At 40.5% G+C, this 16831-nt stretch overlaps 1 protein-coding gene and 1 pseudogene across 1 annotated transcript; one reads left to right on the top strand and one right to left on the bottom strand.

The window, feature by feature from the left end:
• The first annotated feature begins 7382 nt into the window (after nt 1–7382).
• LOC133927732 (polyphenol oxidase I, chloroplastic-like) lies at nt 7383–8901 on the top strand (annotated as a pseudogene).
• Nucleotides 8902–9624: 723 nt separating this feature from the next.
• LOC133927034 (uncharacterized) lies at nt 9625–16368 on the bottom strand. Its single transcript, XM_062373284.1, has 9 exons — nt 15834–16368; nt 14466–14606; nt 13260–13664; nt 12976–13080; nt 12653–12793; nt 11868–12071; nt 11363–11449; nt 10664–10775; nt 9625–10035 (listed from the first exon to the last, which is right to left on the bottom strand). Exons 1-9 carry the CDS (start codon nt 16329–16331, stop codon nt 9992–9994), a joined length of 1737 nt encoding a protein of 578 aa, XP_062229268.1. The 5' UTR covers nt 16332–16368; the 3' UTR covers nt 9625–9991.
• Nucleotides 16369–16831: the final 463 nt, after the last annotated feature.

Genomic DNA, 16831 nt, shown 5'->3' with positions numbered 1-16831 from the left:
AGACTCAGTTAACAAGGAGGAACGTTATGTGGTTCTACAAGGAAAAAGAAAGATTATTGATGTTGAGGATGTCGTCGACGAGGAAGACTACAATCAGTTTGATGACCTGCCTCCTTTCAGAGAGAATGTCGACCTGCCTCTCATTTATAACATTAAGGAACCTACCTACATACATTGTGATCATAACAAAGCTATAATCGTTAAATGAAAGCAACTTTGATGTAATAATTAATTCAGAATTCACTGTAATTTGTATCAAGGACGTGTATTAAGTAAGAATATGCTTTATTTTGTATTAAGTAAAAAGTTTACAACTTTAATTTATGCTTTAATTAGTACAAATAAAGCGATTGTATGATCCTTAATGATCTCATTCGTAATTACTAAGAATATAACTTAATTTCTATTAAGTAAAAAGCTTTAATTTTTTATAAACATATACATTGCCTTAAGTAACGGAGATGTACTGTACAAATTATAAACCTAATATAAAACAAATTACCTAGTATACAATAAATTACAAACCTAAATATACAATAAATAAGTTCCAGCAAAAAAATAATGATTAAGTACAAAAAATTATAGAGCTAATATAAACCCTAATATTAGATAAATTACAAACCTATATATACAACAAAATATTTTGTCAAAAAAAGTAAAAAAAATATCAGTGCCGGTTATAGGGAAAACAACACTGATAGCCCTAATACCAATGCTGGCTTAATTTTACAACCGACACTAATAGTCCAGGTATCAGTACCGGCTAGGTTAAACAACTGGCGTTGATAGTCCAAGTATCAGTGCCGGCTGTGGTCTACAACCGACACTGATAGTCCAAGTATCAGTGCTGACTGTGGTCCACAGACGACACTAATACTCTATCCCTATATAAGCCGGACTTAGCCGCAGCCACTCTTTTCCTCCTTTGTGTGCCCGCCGATTCCCGCTGTCTCCCTAACGCCACCGTTCTCGGAGCCCCGCTATCCCTATCCTCGTCCCCGTCGCCGACACCACCTCCCCGCCATCCCTGTCCACATCATCGACGCCGCCTCCCTACCGTCCCCGTCCCCGTCACCGACGTTGCCTCCCCACTGTCCGGTTACCTGCTGACACCGCCTACCTGCTGTCCCCGTCCCCATCTCGCTGACACCGCCTACCTGCTGTCCCCGTCCCCATCTCACTGACAGCTTCAATCTGACCAGTCATCTCACCCTCTTCCTGGACAGGGACACTGTCATCGTTGGCACCCAGGTGTGCACCGCATTGTGCATCTAATCAGCATGGGCATTTTGCAATGCTATTGCTTGGATGGATTGGATTCCTATTTCATAGATTAGTATGAGTCATCTACTATTTCTGTTTCACATCAACAGGTGTTTATCATGTTGGTTTGGCCATCAATTCACCTACTTGATGGAGAATTAGAGATGCACATAGGCTGAATAGATGGGGTATTGTTGCATGAATGCTAGTTTACCTATCGCTTTCGGTTGCATTTGCATTGAGGAGTTGCTAGTGACTTGGCATAGTTCTAGTGGCCAGCTCATGTGTTTGTTTGGATATGGTTGGTGGATGATATCCAATTGGAGTGATTTTAACATGTTTCTAGCCTTCTAGGTAAGTGTCATATGTTGTGGTTTTACCTGGAAAACATTTTACTTGCGAGTAAGATGTTTTGCTCTTGCCCATATTCAAGAAATACTATGTAATTTCTATTCTTTGGGGATTTTACTAGTGCATTAAGCACTGGAGTAGTAATATGCGATTTTCCGGTTATTACTTTTATCTTTCATAATAATAGACATGAGTACTGGATGGTGACATGTAGCTATCGATGTGAGGGCAGTGGCTAAGGAAAGACATATCACATTTGCATTGGCTTGAAGTCAAGTTGCTTTCTATAATCTTATCTCAATTGGTTGCAGTGCTATTAGGCTGATTGAGATTGTTTGTCTATAATATATAGTAATTTCTTTATGCATGGTGAGGCATGCTATTTTGTACCAGTGCATTCTCATGAAGTTTACAATGTTGGGTACGAGAAGTAGTACTATGTGATCTTAACAGGCGATGTAAATAGCTAAATAGTAAAACATGAGTACATCTTTATATGTACTATGATTGTTGAAACAAAGAGAAATCTCAACTATGATATTGTGTACAAAGCTTCTCAAATTGGTGTTACTTCTTTCTGTGGCAACCGCTAGTGTTGGGAGGATCTTTTCTTCAATAAATTATGTGAAGAATAAGCTGAGAAATAGAATATGGGATCAATATTTGAATGATTGCTTGGTTACCTTTTCGGAGTGTGAATTTTTTTGTCCAATTCAAAAACACTGACATCATAAATCGATTTCAAGCTAGGAAAAAACACAAAGTTGAATTATAATTTTCTTTATATATTTTATAATTTGGACTATTTAGACTATTTGTATCTAATTTAAGCTATTGTGGATCATTTCTATTTTGGATGAAACAAATTTTTTTTTTTGCTTGAATACCCGGTCAATAAATTCTGGGTCCGCCACTCACGCATGATGCTTAGGGGCCTGGCCCCTGGCCGTCCCTTGTCTCCACCCTTGGTAGCGCTCCCATCGCATGCACCAATGCAAGTAATAATCCAACAGCAGGGTTGCTCCCTCTCCTAACGCCGACAACAGCATGGCATGATCCGTCATGAAACGACTAAGGACCCATTTGGAACCGAGAATCGGTTCCAATCATCATCTGATTCAAGAGAATCGGTTCCCAAATGCCCATCGCGGCGTCCATTTTGGCGAGGATCAGCCCGAAACATTTCTCTCTTTTCAACTTAGCATGAGAAATGACTCAGGAGGCGTTAGGTTCCAGCATGGCCCCGGCCGCCGCCCGCACGTGGCACCTTGGTCGTGTACTCGTGTTAGCACACCAAGTTGCGGCGCCTAGCACACAGGCTCCAGCGCATGCCCCCCCCCCCCCCCCCGGTTGTTGTCTATGCCGGAGGACGAGTGGTGGCTTAGCGAGGAGGATCCTGGGTCAGAGCGGGGAAGATGGGTCGTGGGAGGAGGAGACCTGGTTGCCTGAGGATGGCGAGCAGCAGCGGTCCGGTGGCCATCACGTCTCGGCCATCGGCGTGGGGAGTTGGTTGCGTTCTTCTTCCTTACCTGACGTACTGAGACGACTAGCTGGACTGCGTGCTGAGACGGGCAGAGGAAGCCGGTGGCAAGCAGCAGTGGAAACCATGAGGTCTGCGGCTGTGATTGTGCCGTGCCAGCGTCTGCATTTTGACTACGAGGAAGTGGGCCAGTGGTGCACTGGTAGTCAGGAATGCCGCACACCTCCTGGCCAGGCTGGCCTTATCCAGTCGCTCATGGAGCTCAACACCTTCCAAGATTTTTGTTGTGTTTTGCCTTGTGTGCTAGACTATTATGTTTCTAGTACTAGAAAACTATTTGGACCTTTTACTGAGCTGAAACTACCTTTAGGCCTATTTCTTGGGCTGAAATTCTTTTCTATTTTTTCCTGCAAGTTTCTCGTTGTAACCATGAAATATCCAATGAAAAAACAAAAAATAAATAAGTGAAGACAAGGATAAATTAGTCAATTGTACCACAATCCTCTCTTTCAATAAATATAATCCAACCAATAGGGGCGGATCCACCACTAGTGCAAGCTCGGGCGACCTCCTAAGGTGCAGGAGGTAGAATCGCTCCCATCCCCAGTGCCCTGCATTGTTGGATTTCTTGGTCTGGCTGTTTCCACGAAGAGGAAGTATTAGTTGGGGATTTCTTATTTTATATATGTTATTTTTTGATATTTACAAAAATACACGATTATTTTAAAATATTACACATCTAAGCTACTATTGCTTGTTGAAAAGACGACAACAAGGTGTCTTACATCCAACAGGTGACCTTTTGTGGGGCCCACAGCACAACAATAAAAACTTGAATACACTAACTGATGTGGTATCCACGTCAACGTATCGCCCAATGAACATATGGCAAAAAAAGAATCTAAGCTTGAGCGGGCGCTCGAGCCGAAGCCACTCGAGCCCGCCACCACGCCACTCGTCGTCGTGGAGCTCGGGTCCCCGTTGTGGACCTCACTGAACACACCGCCCTACATGGACCCTCCCATCTCCATGGAGGCACTCATTTGTCACTACTCATCGAGCGCTACCATCCGTTCAAGCTCACTATCCACGTCCACTATCGGTCCTAACTCGAAGACACACACACACACATCAAAATGCGACAGCACGAAGGCCACCACCATAGAACATGATGTGCCCTTAGCTCGACATCCGTCGTCCGCTCCTGGCCCAAGATCGACAACTGATATCTCTGCCCCTAGCAAGATCCATGGTTGGATCCCACCGTGGATCTCACTAGGGGAGGAGGAGGAGGCTAGTGGGGGAGGAGCTAGGTCGGGATGAGGCCGGTGGCGGAGGTGGAAAGGGAGGTGATAAGAGAGAGAGATGTGGCGGAGAGAAGACAAAGAGCCGAGAAAAAAAATCTCTAGAGTAGGATATGAGGGTGAGACAAAACTAGAATTGATCAAAATTTTAGGTCCGGACACACTATCAGTGACGGGTCGTGAATAAAATCGACACTGATAGTCGGTATCAGTGTCGGTTCTTAACGGCTCCATCATGGTTCAGACGCATAAGATTAAGAACAGAACACAAATTGGCACTAATACCGATTATCAGTGTCAGTTCTTAGCGGCTCCATCATGGTTCGAGCGCATGAGATTAAGAACTGATAATGATATATTTTCACTATCAATTTTTACACAACCGAAAGTTATAAACCACTTAGTACCGATTATGTAATAGTGCACTATCCGAAGGTGATGGCGGTAACAAGGCCGGTAGTTATGGCAGGCCAATAGTCACCAACCTGCTGTGGTGTGGCGAGCCCGACCTCCTATCTCACGTGCTCCCACCCTTCCGCTGCTACCCACCGACGTCGATGTCTGAGCCCATCAACTTCATGTTCCCCGACCCGATCGAGCTGCTCTAGACAAGGTGATCGGTGCACGAGGAAGGAATGGAAAACGTGGCCAAGTACGCGCGCGCGATGGCATTGATGAAGGCACTGCCAGAGTCAGAGCCCCGCAGCTTCTAACAACATGCTAACATCCACTACGCGTACTACATCGGCATGTACCGGCAGGTGGGATGACCAGAGCTACCCATTCAGATCACTACGACAGAAAGAGTGAAAGTAGACAATGTGACATAGATAATGTCTAGAAACGATTGCTAATTAGGTGTACTTGAACTTGTATATGGTTTTACAAATCTGTTTATTTTTATCATATAGACACAGATGAATTTTAGAAAATCTTTATATGTGATATTGGCACGGACGATTTCTTCTAAGATTCGTCTGTGTTGACACAGATGAATTAATATGACAAACCATCTGTAGTAAAGACTCGAGTATTGTTTTAAATTTGATCTCTTGCTATCCTCTTCCTATTATCCCTTTTTACAAATTGTTCGTCTCGCTCACTAAAAGGATGAAGTTCATCTCCCTCACTCTCCTCGTTGTCATCTGATCCCCTTCTGTAACAATGTATTTAAGGTTTGTTAGGATTTGATTTTGCAAGGGAGGTTCGAGATCTAGGCGATAAATCAAGGTTTAGGGTTGCACCGAGGTGAGTTTGAATTGCATTGCACGGTTTTGTTAGGGTTTGATTATGTGTAATGAGAATTGTTGTTGTGTTTCCCTGATCTACAATAGAATATGTCTTTGTTCACAGCTATCAAGTGTTGGGATGATGAGGTTATTCCTATGTCTCCTTCCACTATCAGGATACTTGGCATCGATTTTGATCATATGAAACATGTGTTCTTCACTGCTATGAAGGGCACCACTGTGGACCCAATTTATGATGTGAATCTTGTTCTTATGTCTTTTATTCTTGATGGGAATTTCTTTATTGGTGTTCGTCACAATTAAAATATTTTCGTGAACTGCAAAATTGATTTGGAAGTAATGTTGTTTGGTTCTGACATATGACTGAGTTAGTCAGGATGGTGTATGATCCTGATGACAACGAGAAGATATACGAAGATAATACTTTTGTTGAGATTTTTGTGAAATGTAGCCATGTTGTTGAAGCTCAATCCTCGAAGACCTATCAGGAATTTATGTTGTGTATAGGTTAATGTTCTGAACCATGTTCTTCCGATGTTATTTCTATGTTTAATTAGGTTGTGAACATGTTTTGAACCATGTTCTTATGTTAATTAATTTAAATGTGATGCCTATGATGCATATGTCTGTGTGATATATATACATGTGATGTTCTTGTGTAAATTTACATGTAATACCTATGATGTATTCCATATTATGAGAGAAGCCAATAAGCAAAATAGGGTGAAGGGTCACACAAACGGTTTTTAAGCAAAATTCGCCTATGACATTTTATACATATAGGTTTCTTTAAAATCCGTCTGTGACCCTTGATATAAAAAACGGTTTTTCAAAAAAAAATCCGTCTGTAAGGCTTGCAAAACTAACATGTGTATAGTTATACTATAGTATATCTTATTTAGACACGTCTATGTGTAGCTTTGTTATAGACGAAGTTGTAATCGTCTGTAAAAAGTTCGATATCACAAACATCTTTATAGAGACAAAACACATGCTCATCTATGATAGATTTTAACATCAATTTGTGATAACTCGTTTTGATGTAGTGGATCCACTGCTCGTGGCTCTTCTTCCCTTCCATCCTGGGTTCGTCGTGTCGTTCTAGAGCTGGGACATGCCGGAGGGGATGTGGGTCCCCACAGAGTTCACTGATGAGACTAGGGGTGGAAATGGATCAGATACGGATTGAATATTCCACTTTCCACATTACTATCTATATTTTAATAACAATACGAATATAAATCCGAATATCCTCGAATGCGAATACGAATCGGACTGTTCGAATGCGAATCGGATATCTACTTGATCGGTTTGTATGCAAATATCCTACACCTTTGACGACAAGAATTTTTATTTTGGTGCGAAAAAATTTGTCGCATTTGGAATTACCGAAATTTTAGAAAATTTGTTTGAAATTCATGTCGAAAAATAAAATTTGATCAAGTTTGACTAAAATTTATTCCAATTTGATTGGGCCGGAATATATATATTTCATTTACCTCTAAAATTTCTAAAACTTTAGCGAAATTTGGTTCCTTGTTAGCGGATACATATATTATCTATTTCCACATCCGAATCCAAAGTAATTCGAATATTCACATTTGAATCTGAATCTCAAAAATAAATTCAGGTACATCTATTTTTAATACCCATTTCAGAAACAAATACAAATAAGAATATCTATATTTGTATTTTAATGGATAATACGAATATCTGCTATCGTCCCGCAACCTGATGCGGAACCCGAGGCACGTGCCGCCGAAGATTGTTGACCTCGACTTCTACGTGGAGAAGAATTGCACCGATGAGCTACAGATCCAGCTCAACCTCCGGATCATGTATAAACAGGTCCATTTCTCTTTTTCATCTGTCTATCAGACTTGTTTGCTTTCTGTATCAGTTAAGTTTGAACAATGCAGGCTATAAAGGACTTACTACGGCATGTTCGGAGGAAGACAGGAATTTCATATATAGGAAATAGTTCAACTTCACTAGATAAGTATCTATACATTACAACGAAAATATAAATATTAGATACGATAATATTAAGTACAAATTTAAAATATAGAAATGTGGATACGTTATAGAAACGCAACCAAACAAATACATCGAAAACGATATCGTAGTTTAATTTTATATGTGATAAAAAAAATAAGGAGGTGATTATCCGTTATTCCTCCTTATTTTTTATTTATTTTTATTAGTAAAAACGGGTCAACAAGACGGCGAGGCTAGAGGATGAGAGTAGATAGTAAAAATTGGTAAATTATTTAAATTTTATTGGATTTTATTAGATACGAGTGGGGTAACGAAAGATGTGATGTATGAACCAATTTGTGTTTTATCCTGTAGAGATTAAGATAGAGAAACTCGTAGTTCCAATTTAGAAACAGGGCGTTAGCAATTATATGGAAGGTCTACTCCTGATCGTGACACGTACGTCCTAATTAACCTCGTGGCAAGCATGGTTAGCTATCACATTCAAATTATCTTAACGTACACCTCCAAGTGACGGGGACATTGTAACATTTTCAGATGGCTACCAACGCTTCATTGCCGTCCCTCTTCCACGGCCAGCCCTACCGTGCCGGCGACCTGGAGATGCTGGGCGCGGGGACGCTGGAGGTGTGCCCGCACAACTTCATGCACCGATAGACCGATGACATCTTGCGCCCCAACCATCAGAACATGGCTCCCAACCATGGGAACATGGGTGCTTTTTTCTAGAATTTCATATTTGCAAAAATAGAAGACCTTACTTAAAGTGAAAGATACGCAACTTTGTCTAATATTCTTTAGTAGATCTTAACTTTTAAGATGAAATCAGAAGCTAGTGTTTGATGTGGTGGAACTTTAGAATTTCTTCTTGCGATAAGCTAGCTAGCTAGGTGTGTTTGATGTAGTTTCGGTTTTCTTTTGTTGCTTCTGCTCATGGGTGAGCTGTTGATCTATCTGTTCTCTGTTCTGAACTGATGACTTGTTTGTTGGTTGCCCAGCTTGTTCTATTTTTCTTTTGTAGTTGGTACAATAAAAACCGAGTAAATCTCATGGGCGCCTACTACGCCGCCGCCCGTGACCCCCGCACCACGCGAACTCGGACTGCCTCTGGGTGACCTGGGGCAACGTCGGCGCCGCCCGAGACAACTGGCCGCGCCAGATGGAGGACTTCACAGGCCCCAACTGGCTCGGTTCATCCTTCCTCTTTGTCACGTTCCGGATGGATCAACCACTCAAATCCACACAAGAACACTAAATCACCAGAAGCAACAGAGGAATATATTGCTTAATCAAGTCCAGCTCACAATACGAATACAAGTAGAGATAGAGAGAAGCACAGATAGGGAGAATAGCAGTCTAGATTGAGATAGAATGAGAGGGGATTGGGAATAGAGAAGCAGAAGAGAGGAAGAATGGTAGAGAGAGTTAAGACAGGCTTGAGGAAGAAGGTTGTCCGATGTGTTTTTCATCCATGCCTTCTGCTGAACCATCACTTGCTCATATATGCCAAGTCCTTCACAGCCGAGTAGGCCACACAAGCCCATTGGTCCAGCCCGCCCTTCTGGCCCATAAGCCCATGTCCGTGACACTCTTCTACGACGAGGAGGCCCGCCTGGTGCGAGTCTCCGTCCGCGACATGCTCGACACGGAGAAGATCCAGTACACGTACGACGGGTCGGTCTGCCATGGCTCAGCGCGCGGCCACAGAAGGTCAGGCCAGGCGGGAGATGGCCGGGAGCTTTGTGTCCCTGAAGCACCCCGGCATGGTGGAGACCAGCATAGAGGGTGGCTCTGAACGAGCTCTTGGATGACCTGGGCACCGAGACCACAGCGTGACCGTGACGTTGGTGCCCGTGAGAAGGAAGGTCAGGACTGGAGGCCTGAGAATAGTGTCCATGGCGGAATGAGATTACAGCGTAAACAAACTTTTTTTCTCAGTAAAGAGAATGCAGACACAATATGTGTAAACGGCCCCATCTGACAGCAAAAAAGTAATATTTTCTCCAAGAAGAAAGAATTGTGTAACCACTATACATAAATCTTATAAGGATACAAATACGAAGGTAGCAAATCGGAAGATGAGTGCCCTTTGCACCAACCGTACAACCAACAAATAAAAACTAATTAGAAAAAATACAGTACATTTTTTACATTCTTCCTTTGACAAACACAACAGGCTGAAAGATCATGTGGAATCAGCACGGTTAATGTAAAATCAGCTTGAATGCCACGTTTCGACTTTGGAGGCACGAATTTGAACTGCTGAAGGAATTTGGGTGAAGGATACACAATCTTGCAAATGCACATGTGCAATTACAGATGATTGGATGAATGCCGTTGTACACTTATTCACCTTGCAAACAGTAGAGCTGGCGGATATTGCCTGAAGCTGAAACAGGATTCAAGTCACTCAAACATTTCATTCCAGTTCAAGTGAACAAACATTTGCAATGGACAAGATTCCACTGGAGGAAAGTGAAAAGGATAAGAACCAGCTGAAATTGTCACTCTACTAAACAATGGATTGAGTTTACAACTTCTGAAGTAGTCCATGAAGATCATATGACCTAATTAATAAAATAACCAACCAACCTCGACACTTATGAGTCAATGTATTCAATATTTGTATGTACATATCAGAGATGATGAAACAACAGTCAAGCCTAACCATCTTAAGGGTGTCCCTACAGTAGTCTGCCCAAGTTTCACAGATCCAGAACTCAACAAATCCTGAATCCAGGCAGGGTCCAGTATATTTTTTGGGTGGTTGATAGTTACCAGTGATGGCAGCATAATTTGTAAGCAATCAACTGCACAGGATTGGAAAAATTTCTAGCAAGGAGTCAAAACTGGCCCACCAACCAACCAAGTTGAGCCAAGGTGACATGATGGGCCAACTAAAGAGAAACACCGAAACCTCAAAACAACCAGATACTGAGTCTAAAACTGGTAGGACACAGATAGGTAAAACCAAAAAAAAAAAAAAAAACATGCAAACACTTGTATAAATAACTTACCATACAACCAGTCCTTGAATTGAGCATGAAGGGCACATGCCAGTTCTTTCTTCCGGTTATCATCGATATCCAGTTCCCGAATATTCTTTTGAATATCCTCCAGAGAAGCATGCTGAACATGTACAGTAAGGAAGTAAAACTTCTTTAAGATGTACAAATATTTTTTTTTACATGACATGCTCAGGAATATGTAACTAAAAAGTAAGACAATAAAATGGAGATAACTAATCGGTAATCGTGCTGTTGGTGACTAATATTGGGGTCATTGAATCCATTGATCCAATACTGCACCACATAACCTTACATGTCCCACCGCTACCAGGAATAATGTTTATCTCATTTTAAATCATAATGCTATTTAAATAAGAGTAGTGATTAAGGTAAAAAAAACTAAACGAATAGAATATTTTTACCAACATCCTTGCATTAAATTACACTTACACTCCATAACTTGCATCTTTCTAGCTATCCTGACATCAGAACACAACCACATTTTATTCTATTAATATTGTTAAATATATAAACAATGTATGCTTGTTTTAATCAAATCCCTCAATCTCGCATAGTTACGTCAAACTGCCTTAATATAATATAGCAGAAGTCCCCCTCCCCAGAATAAGCCCTTCCTGACCTAAACAAAAAGTTTAGAAAGCTATACAAAAATGTTTGTTATCGCTTCATTGAACTGGACATATATACCTTTTTTCTTTGGGATGCCCAATAAACTTCAGGCAAGGTAAATGGATTGTATTTGGTAGGCCCTTGTGCTTCAAACCAACTAGGGATCTGCAGAGAAAATTAGCTAGACTGTCATTTTTTAGTTGCAAGGGAAAAAATACTGTAGGCATTCAAAATGCATCAATTGCTGGGTTTTACATAACCACAACACAACCAATTATGATCCATATTCAACTTCGGTGGATGTGTGGAAAGTAAACGTTGCCAATTTAGTAACAACCAAGTATGCTAAAATGACTTCTCAGTTCTTACTACAGCTGCAATGGACACAATGAATACTACAAGAAATAAATAATAGCCGTATTACTACAGATGCATCACATGCAACAAATTGCGACACACCAACAGATTAAAACAAGACATCTGCTCAGCATAAAAGCCTAAAGTTTTGATTGAATTCATGGAGTTTTATCAAATCTACTGCAAGGCTGCAATAATCAAGGAGACTAACATATAGCTGACATACCAAAAAGTTTGTGAATAGATCAGGATCTAGACAAGTGGCGGACTCAGCCTGGACATCAGAAAACCCAGCAGGATGAGATAATGAGTCATGTGGATCAACAACTCCCAATACAAAAGGTTGGTCCCACTTGTTGACATCGGGATCCACACCAACTTGTGTCAAATGCTCCCCCAGTTGTGGATAATAAGTATTAAATGGAGCAACCTGTTAAAACACGAACTAAAGTACTCAAGTTGTTGAAAATCAAAGTACATAAGCTGTTCAAATTAAAGTACATTTGTTGCCATGTTTTAAAGTTAAAGCAGAGAACTTGAAATCAAATTCAATAAATAAATTATAAACTTAGGTTCAATAACAACATCTAAATCCTGCTAACTTTTCCCTTCCAACTGTCCACAATGTTCTTTACTTTTAATAAAAAAGATGGGATATTAATATACTCCCTCTCGTCATAAATACTTGATGTTTTGACCAAGATCCGGTCAAACTTCTAAAATTTTGACCATCAATAGCTTCCAAAATATTTAGTTTGGAAACATAAAAGTCATACGTGTAGATTTGTTTTGAAAAATACTTTCATAATATTATATTTTTATTATATATTATAAATATATTATAATAGAAACACAGTGGTCAAAGTTGCATGTCGAAGACCGTGAAAAGTCAAAAATGTCATTTATTTTTTATCAAAAGGAGTATTATATAGTAGTATACATCGATAGTCCGATACACATCATCTGATGAAGTGATGAGAGAAAATCACAGATGACAAGAGCAAAACTCACTTGCAATTTATGGTTGTCCCCCACAATAAGTGGTTGGTGATTTACCCCCAAGTAGAAGATACATTCACGGCAATTGGCAATACAAATTCGCTTTGAAGCTGCAATAATTTGCACTCGTTCACAATGCTCCACTTTTGCAACCTGATAACATGGAATATCTTTTGGCTTAATACTAGATACGGTGGCAGATGCTTGATTCTAGTATGCAAAAATTATATAATAGAACTCTAATATAAAGTCATCCAGGAATCTCATACTCTTACATACTGTATTCAGTATCAAACAGAAATATAATATGGATTGTAAAATTATAAGATACATACCTTACCAATAGCACCAAGAACAATGGTAGTGTCAGAACATCCACAGACGGTAGCATACTTAAGTGGGGCTAAAATGTAGATAACAGAATCGTGGCAGTTCAAAACCTACAAAAAGCATTTTTTATGTCATTAATCGTTGCCCACCTCAGCTTCAAATGCCAATCTTGAACATACAATCACTTTTACTTGAAGCTAAAACATATAAATACAAAGGACAGAGGACAACCATCTTCAGTTCCTTTTTGGTACATATTGTCTACTACAAAACCCAAATACATACATACCTTTATCGAATGCCCTTTCATATCAGATGCTTGTTTGACAACAGATGTTTTGGAGAAACCCTCCACAAATGTTGTATTTCGGTAGTATCCAGGATTATTTGGCATTGAAGAGCCAGTTGGCGAGCTGCTATGAAATCTTGTATTTGTGACAGCATCTGCCATTGTGACATCAGGGTCAGATGCAGTCTGTTGGCTGTATTCCTTTGTTGTGGATTTTTCTACAGTAAATTCCAACGTAGAAGCTATATGCTGCAAAATCCAATCATGGACCAGAGCAGCAGGTACAGGAGCAGCAGGCATGCCGGTATCAGAATTTGCGAAAAAGCTAGCTGCTTGGCTTAAATGAGTTCCTTCAGAGAACTGTAATAGAAATCCAAGGTGCTCGAAAGTCTCCATTGTAAATACCTGCATATAAAGCAATTCTAATGACAGTTACTGTCTGGGGAATCTTCAGAGCAAGCATATCCAACAGTAATGAATGCACGGTATTTTTCATCAGAGTGGTCCAATATGACAGAGATGTGGATTACTGTGTTCAGTAATAGTACATAAACATGGATCATGTACACCAAGATCATTATTCAGTGTTTCATATATTTTTTAGAAGATTGACTAGCTATATTTTTTATTTTAAAAATATTAATAATTTGTCGAGAAATTTCATTTTACAAAGCAGTCTACAAATCTATTACATTTTTTGGTGCTTCCTAGATGTAGACGTTTGAAGTCACGTTATCCTCAACAGCTCACAGGAGTATCTTATCTGATTCATCTGTATTCTTCTTGATCACCAAATAGCATCCTTGACATTCCTTTATCTATATATCATTTTGTCTTATTGGTAGCAAAGAGTACTGGGCAGGAGTTTCTCCAGGTAGCTTCTACGTTTTTTTTTAGCTCAACTATAAGCATAAAGGACCAAAAGTTAACTGATAATCATCTGAGTAGTTTACACTAGCCTATAGATTGGATTGCCTGCAATGAATAAACAAAGCATTATTTAGTATTTATAATCATGTTTAATATCCAAAATTACAATTAAGATCTTCTAAGTTCTTGAACACCTTTAGGTCCAACAGAAACATCCTAGCATTGCTTTCTGTGTACAGCTATGACTTCACTGATATTAATCAACTTTGTCACATACAGCTATATCGACTAAGCAAAACAAACGTTGATTGAAGAATAGACAAAGTGAATACTAACCATAGACTCATCGCCCTCTCCATCAACAGAATCTGCCAAAAGAGTTAGAATGTTGGCCATATGCTTTTGTAAATAAGATAATTGATGAGCTTCTTCATCTGCTTGCGAAGGCATAAACCGGCGACTATTGCTGCGTACAAGCTGCAAAATGACATAACACAAAAAAAAAAAACAATGACTACTTTTTCCAAAAAAAAATTGCTTGACAAATAAAAATTAGAAGTTATGTGTCTCTATACTGGCAAAAGAAACCGAAGATGCAACTAAATTAGAGCAATCCCATGTTTGCAGAGCACAGATTTCATGAAAAATAGTTCTTTAAGAATTCTGTATTGAATAATCATTAAACAGCATAATTTGATATTTGGATTGGAGGATATAATAATATATGTAAACAGTATTTGGAATGAAAATATCAACAACAGGTGACATAGCCTTTCTAAAAAAGGACATGATTACAGAATAGATACTAGAATCTATTATGAAATAGAAAAGGGATGATTATCAATGGTGAGACAACAGTATTTTGTGCTGCAGTATTTTCTTAACTCGTCAACCGTGTAACAGACTTTCTGAATTAGTTAATAGACAAAATTATACCTTGTTACTAGTGCAAATGTTACATTAGTTTGTAAACAAGCTGCAGTATTGTCCCAACTCTTACAACTTTCTGAATTACTATTACTAATGCAAGAAGCATCACATCAACCTTTGGTGACCTATCTAATATTACAATCTAACAGCATTTTATTTGAAATACGACAGTGGACGTAAAGTTGCAATGGAGAAATAGCACATTTAGTAATGCAAGATTCCAACTGGCTACTGGGGAAAGCTGTTCCCACCTCCCCATAATGAGTTCCCTTACAATCAAACATTTTGACCATTTATGAAATCATCGATGCCCCTTTTCATACAAAACCCCAGCAAAAAATGCACCAAAGTTCCATACAAAATACAGCACAAAAATGCATCTGCATGTACATTCAAATAATAAAAATAATGGTAACAAACAGGGGAAAGAATACAAAGCTTTCTCTTGTTCTCGTAAGGCAGCAATAGCAATTGAAAAATACTATCTTTATTAGTTACAAAACTAAAGTTCCAATAGACAATTAAGAGTAATTTCCGGAATGGTTAATCACAGTATCATCATTTCTTGTTCTTATACAGATGTCAAATCCATATCCGAGACCCATAGTCTATATTGGAAGAAGCATGCAATTTCGCACCAAAATCCATCCGAACGAATCACTCTGTTGCTGTCCAATCCAACACACGCTAATCATAACGGATGCGGGATGCCACAAGCTGTTGAGCACGGGAAATATCAAACAAGAACCCGGGAGGGTACGATCGGGACCTGACCTGGATCGGGGAGAGCGCGGAGAAGTATCCGTCGAAGGCTGAGGTGGAGGGCCACACGTCGGTGACGGCAGGCGAGTCCTTGTGGCCGCGCGGCACTAGGCGCTTGTAGGACTGAATGTAGAGCAAGAGGAGCAGGTCGCGGAGGTCGGCCTCCCCCGCGCCGTCCTCGCCGAGAGCGGGGTCCTCGGCGGGGAGCACCGCGGCGAGCGTCCCAAGCGCCAGCGCCGCCTGCTCGGCGGGGATCTGCAGCGCCTCTGCGAGCACGGCGGCGCCCACGCGCGCGCCCCCCGGCGCCGGTTCGATCCTCTCCTTCAGCTGGGCTAGGGTTTGCATCAGCGTGCCCTCCGGGAAGACCAGCTTAGGGATCGGCTGTAACCCGTGCTCGAACACCTCCCGCCGCGGCCGGAGCGCCGGGGCGGGGGCGGGGGCGGCGGCTCCTACCGCGCCCGCCACGGCGGAGGTCGCTGCCGGCGACGCGTCCAAGGGCTCGTCGGTCATTGCAGAGCGAGAAAAGAGTGCAGAGATAGAGAGGGAGGGCGGGAGAGATCTGAGAGGGAAAAGGGTTATTAGGGGCCGTTTGTTTGTTGACACAAACAAGTTGGTCATGATTATCCCACAATATGGATAATTAAAATTTGATTTAGAAAATAGTGTTGGGTTTGCAGCTAAATTAAAGTTATTGCAATAAAAAATTATAAGTATGATATATGGGTTCATATGTCATTATATTCATTACTAAAATATGGGTAATACTAGTCTTATTTTCTATATTAAATTGTAAGAAATACAATGGTTTAAACGGATCACGAATCATATGGTTTAGAAATTATAGTAATTTGAAGCAAGTTAATCTAAAATGTAAAGTATTTAATGCTGCCAATTACTAGATAACACATCGGCAAAGACGTTGCTACAGCCAAGCCAAATTCTGGGGCTGACGTTTTGCTGGCTCAAGTCATGCCAAGGATTGCTATTGATTGTAGCCAGGCATGACCAAA

The sequence above is a fragment of the Phragmites australis genome, chromosome 8 (assembly GCF_958298935.1).
Source record: "Phragmites australis chromosome 8, lpPhrAust1.1, whole genome shotgun sequence".
In the NCBI taxonomy this organism is placed as follows: Eukaryota; Viridiplantae; Streptophyta; class Magnoliopsida; order Poales; family Poaceae; genus Phragmites; species Phragmites australis.
Note: the sequence above shows the minus strand (reverse complement) of the source record. Positions and strands in the feature narration are given on the sequence as shown.

What these genes read in the sequence shown, in the direction of transcription:
- LOC133927034 (XM_062373284.1), bottom strand. Translation starts at nt 16,331, where the DNA reads ATGACCGACGAGCCCTTGGACGCGTCGCCGGCAGCGACCTCCGCCGTG. An exon ending in ATCTATTCACAAACTTTTTG is followed by an intron (nt 11,450 to 11,867) that starts GTATGTCAGCTA and finishes TTTTCTCTGCAG; the next exon opens with ATCCCTAGTTGGTTTGAAGC. An exon ending in GGGCATCCCAAAGAAAAAAG is followed by an intron (nt 10,776 to 11,362) that starts GTATATATGTCC and finishes GTACATGTTCAG; the next exon opens with CATGCTTCTCTGGAGGATAT.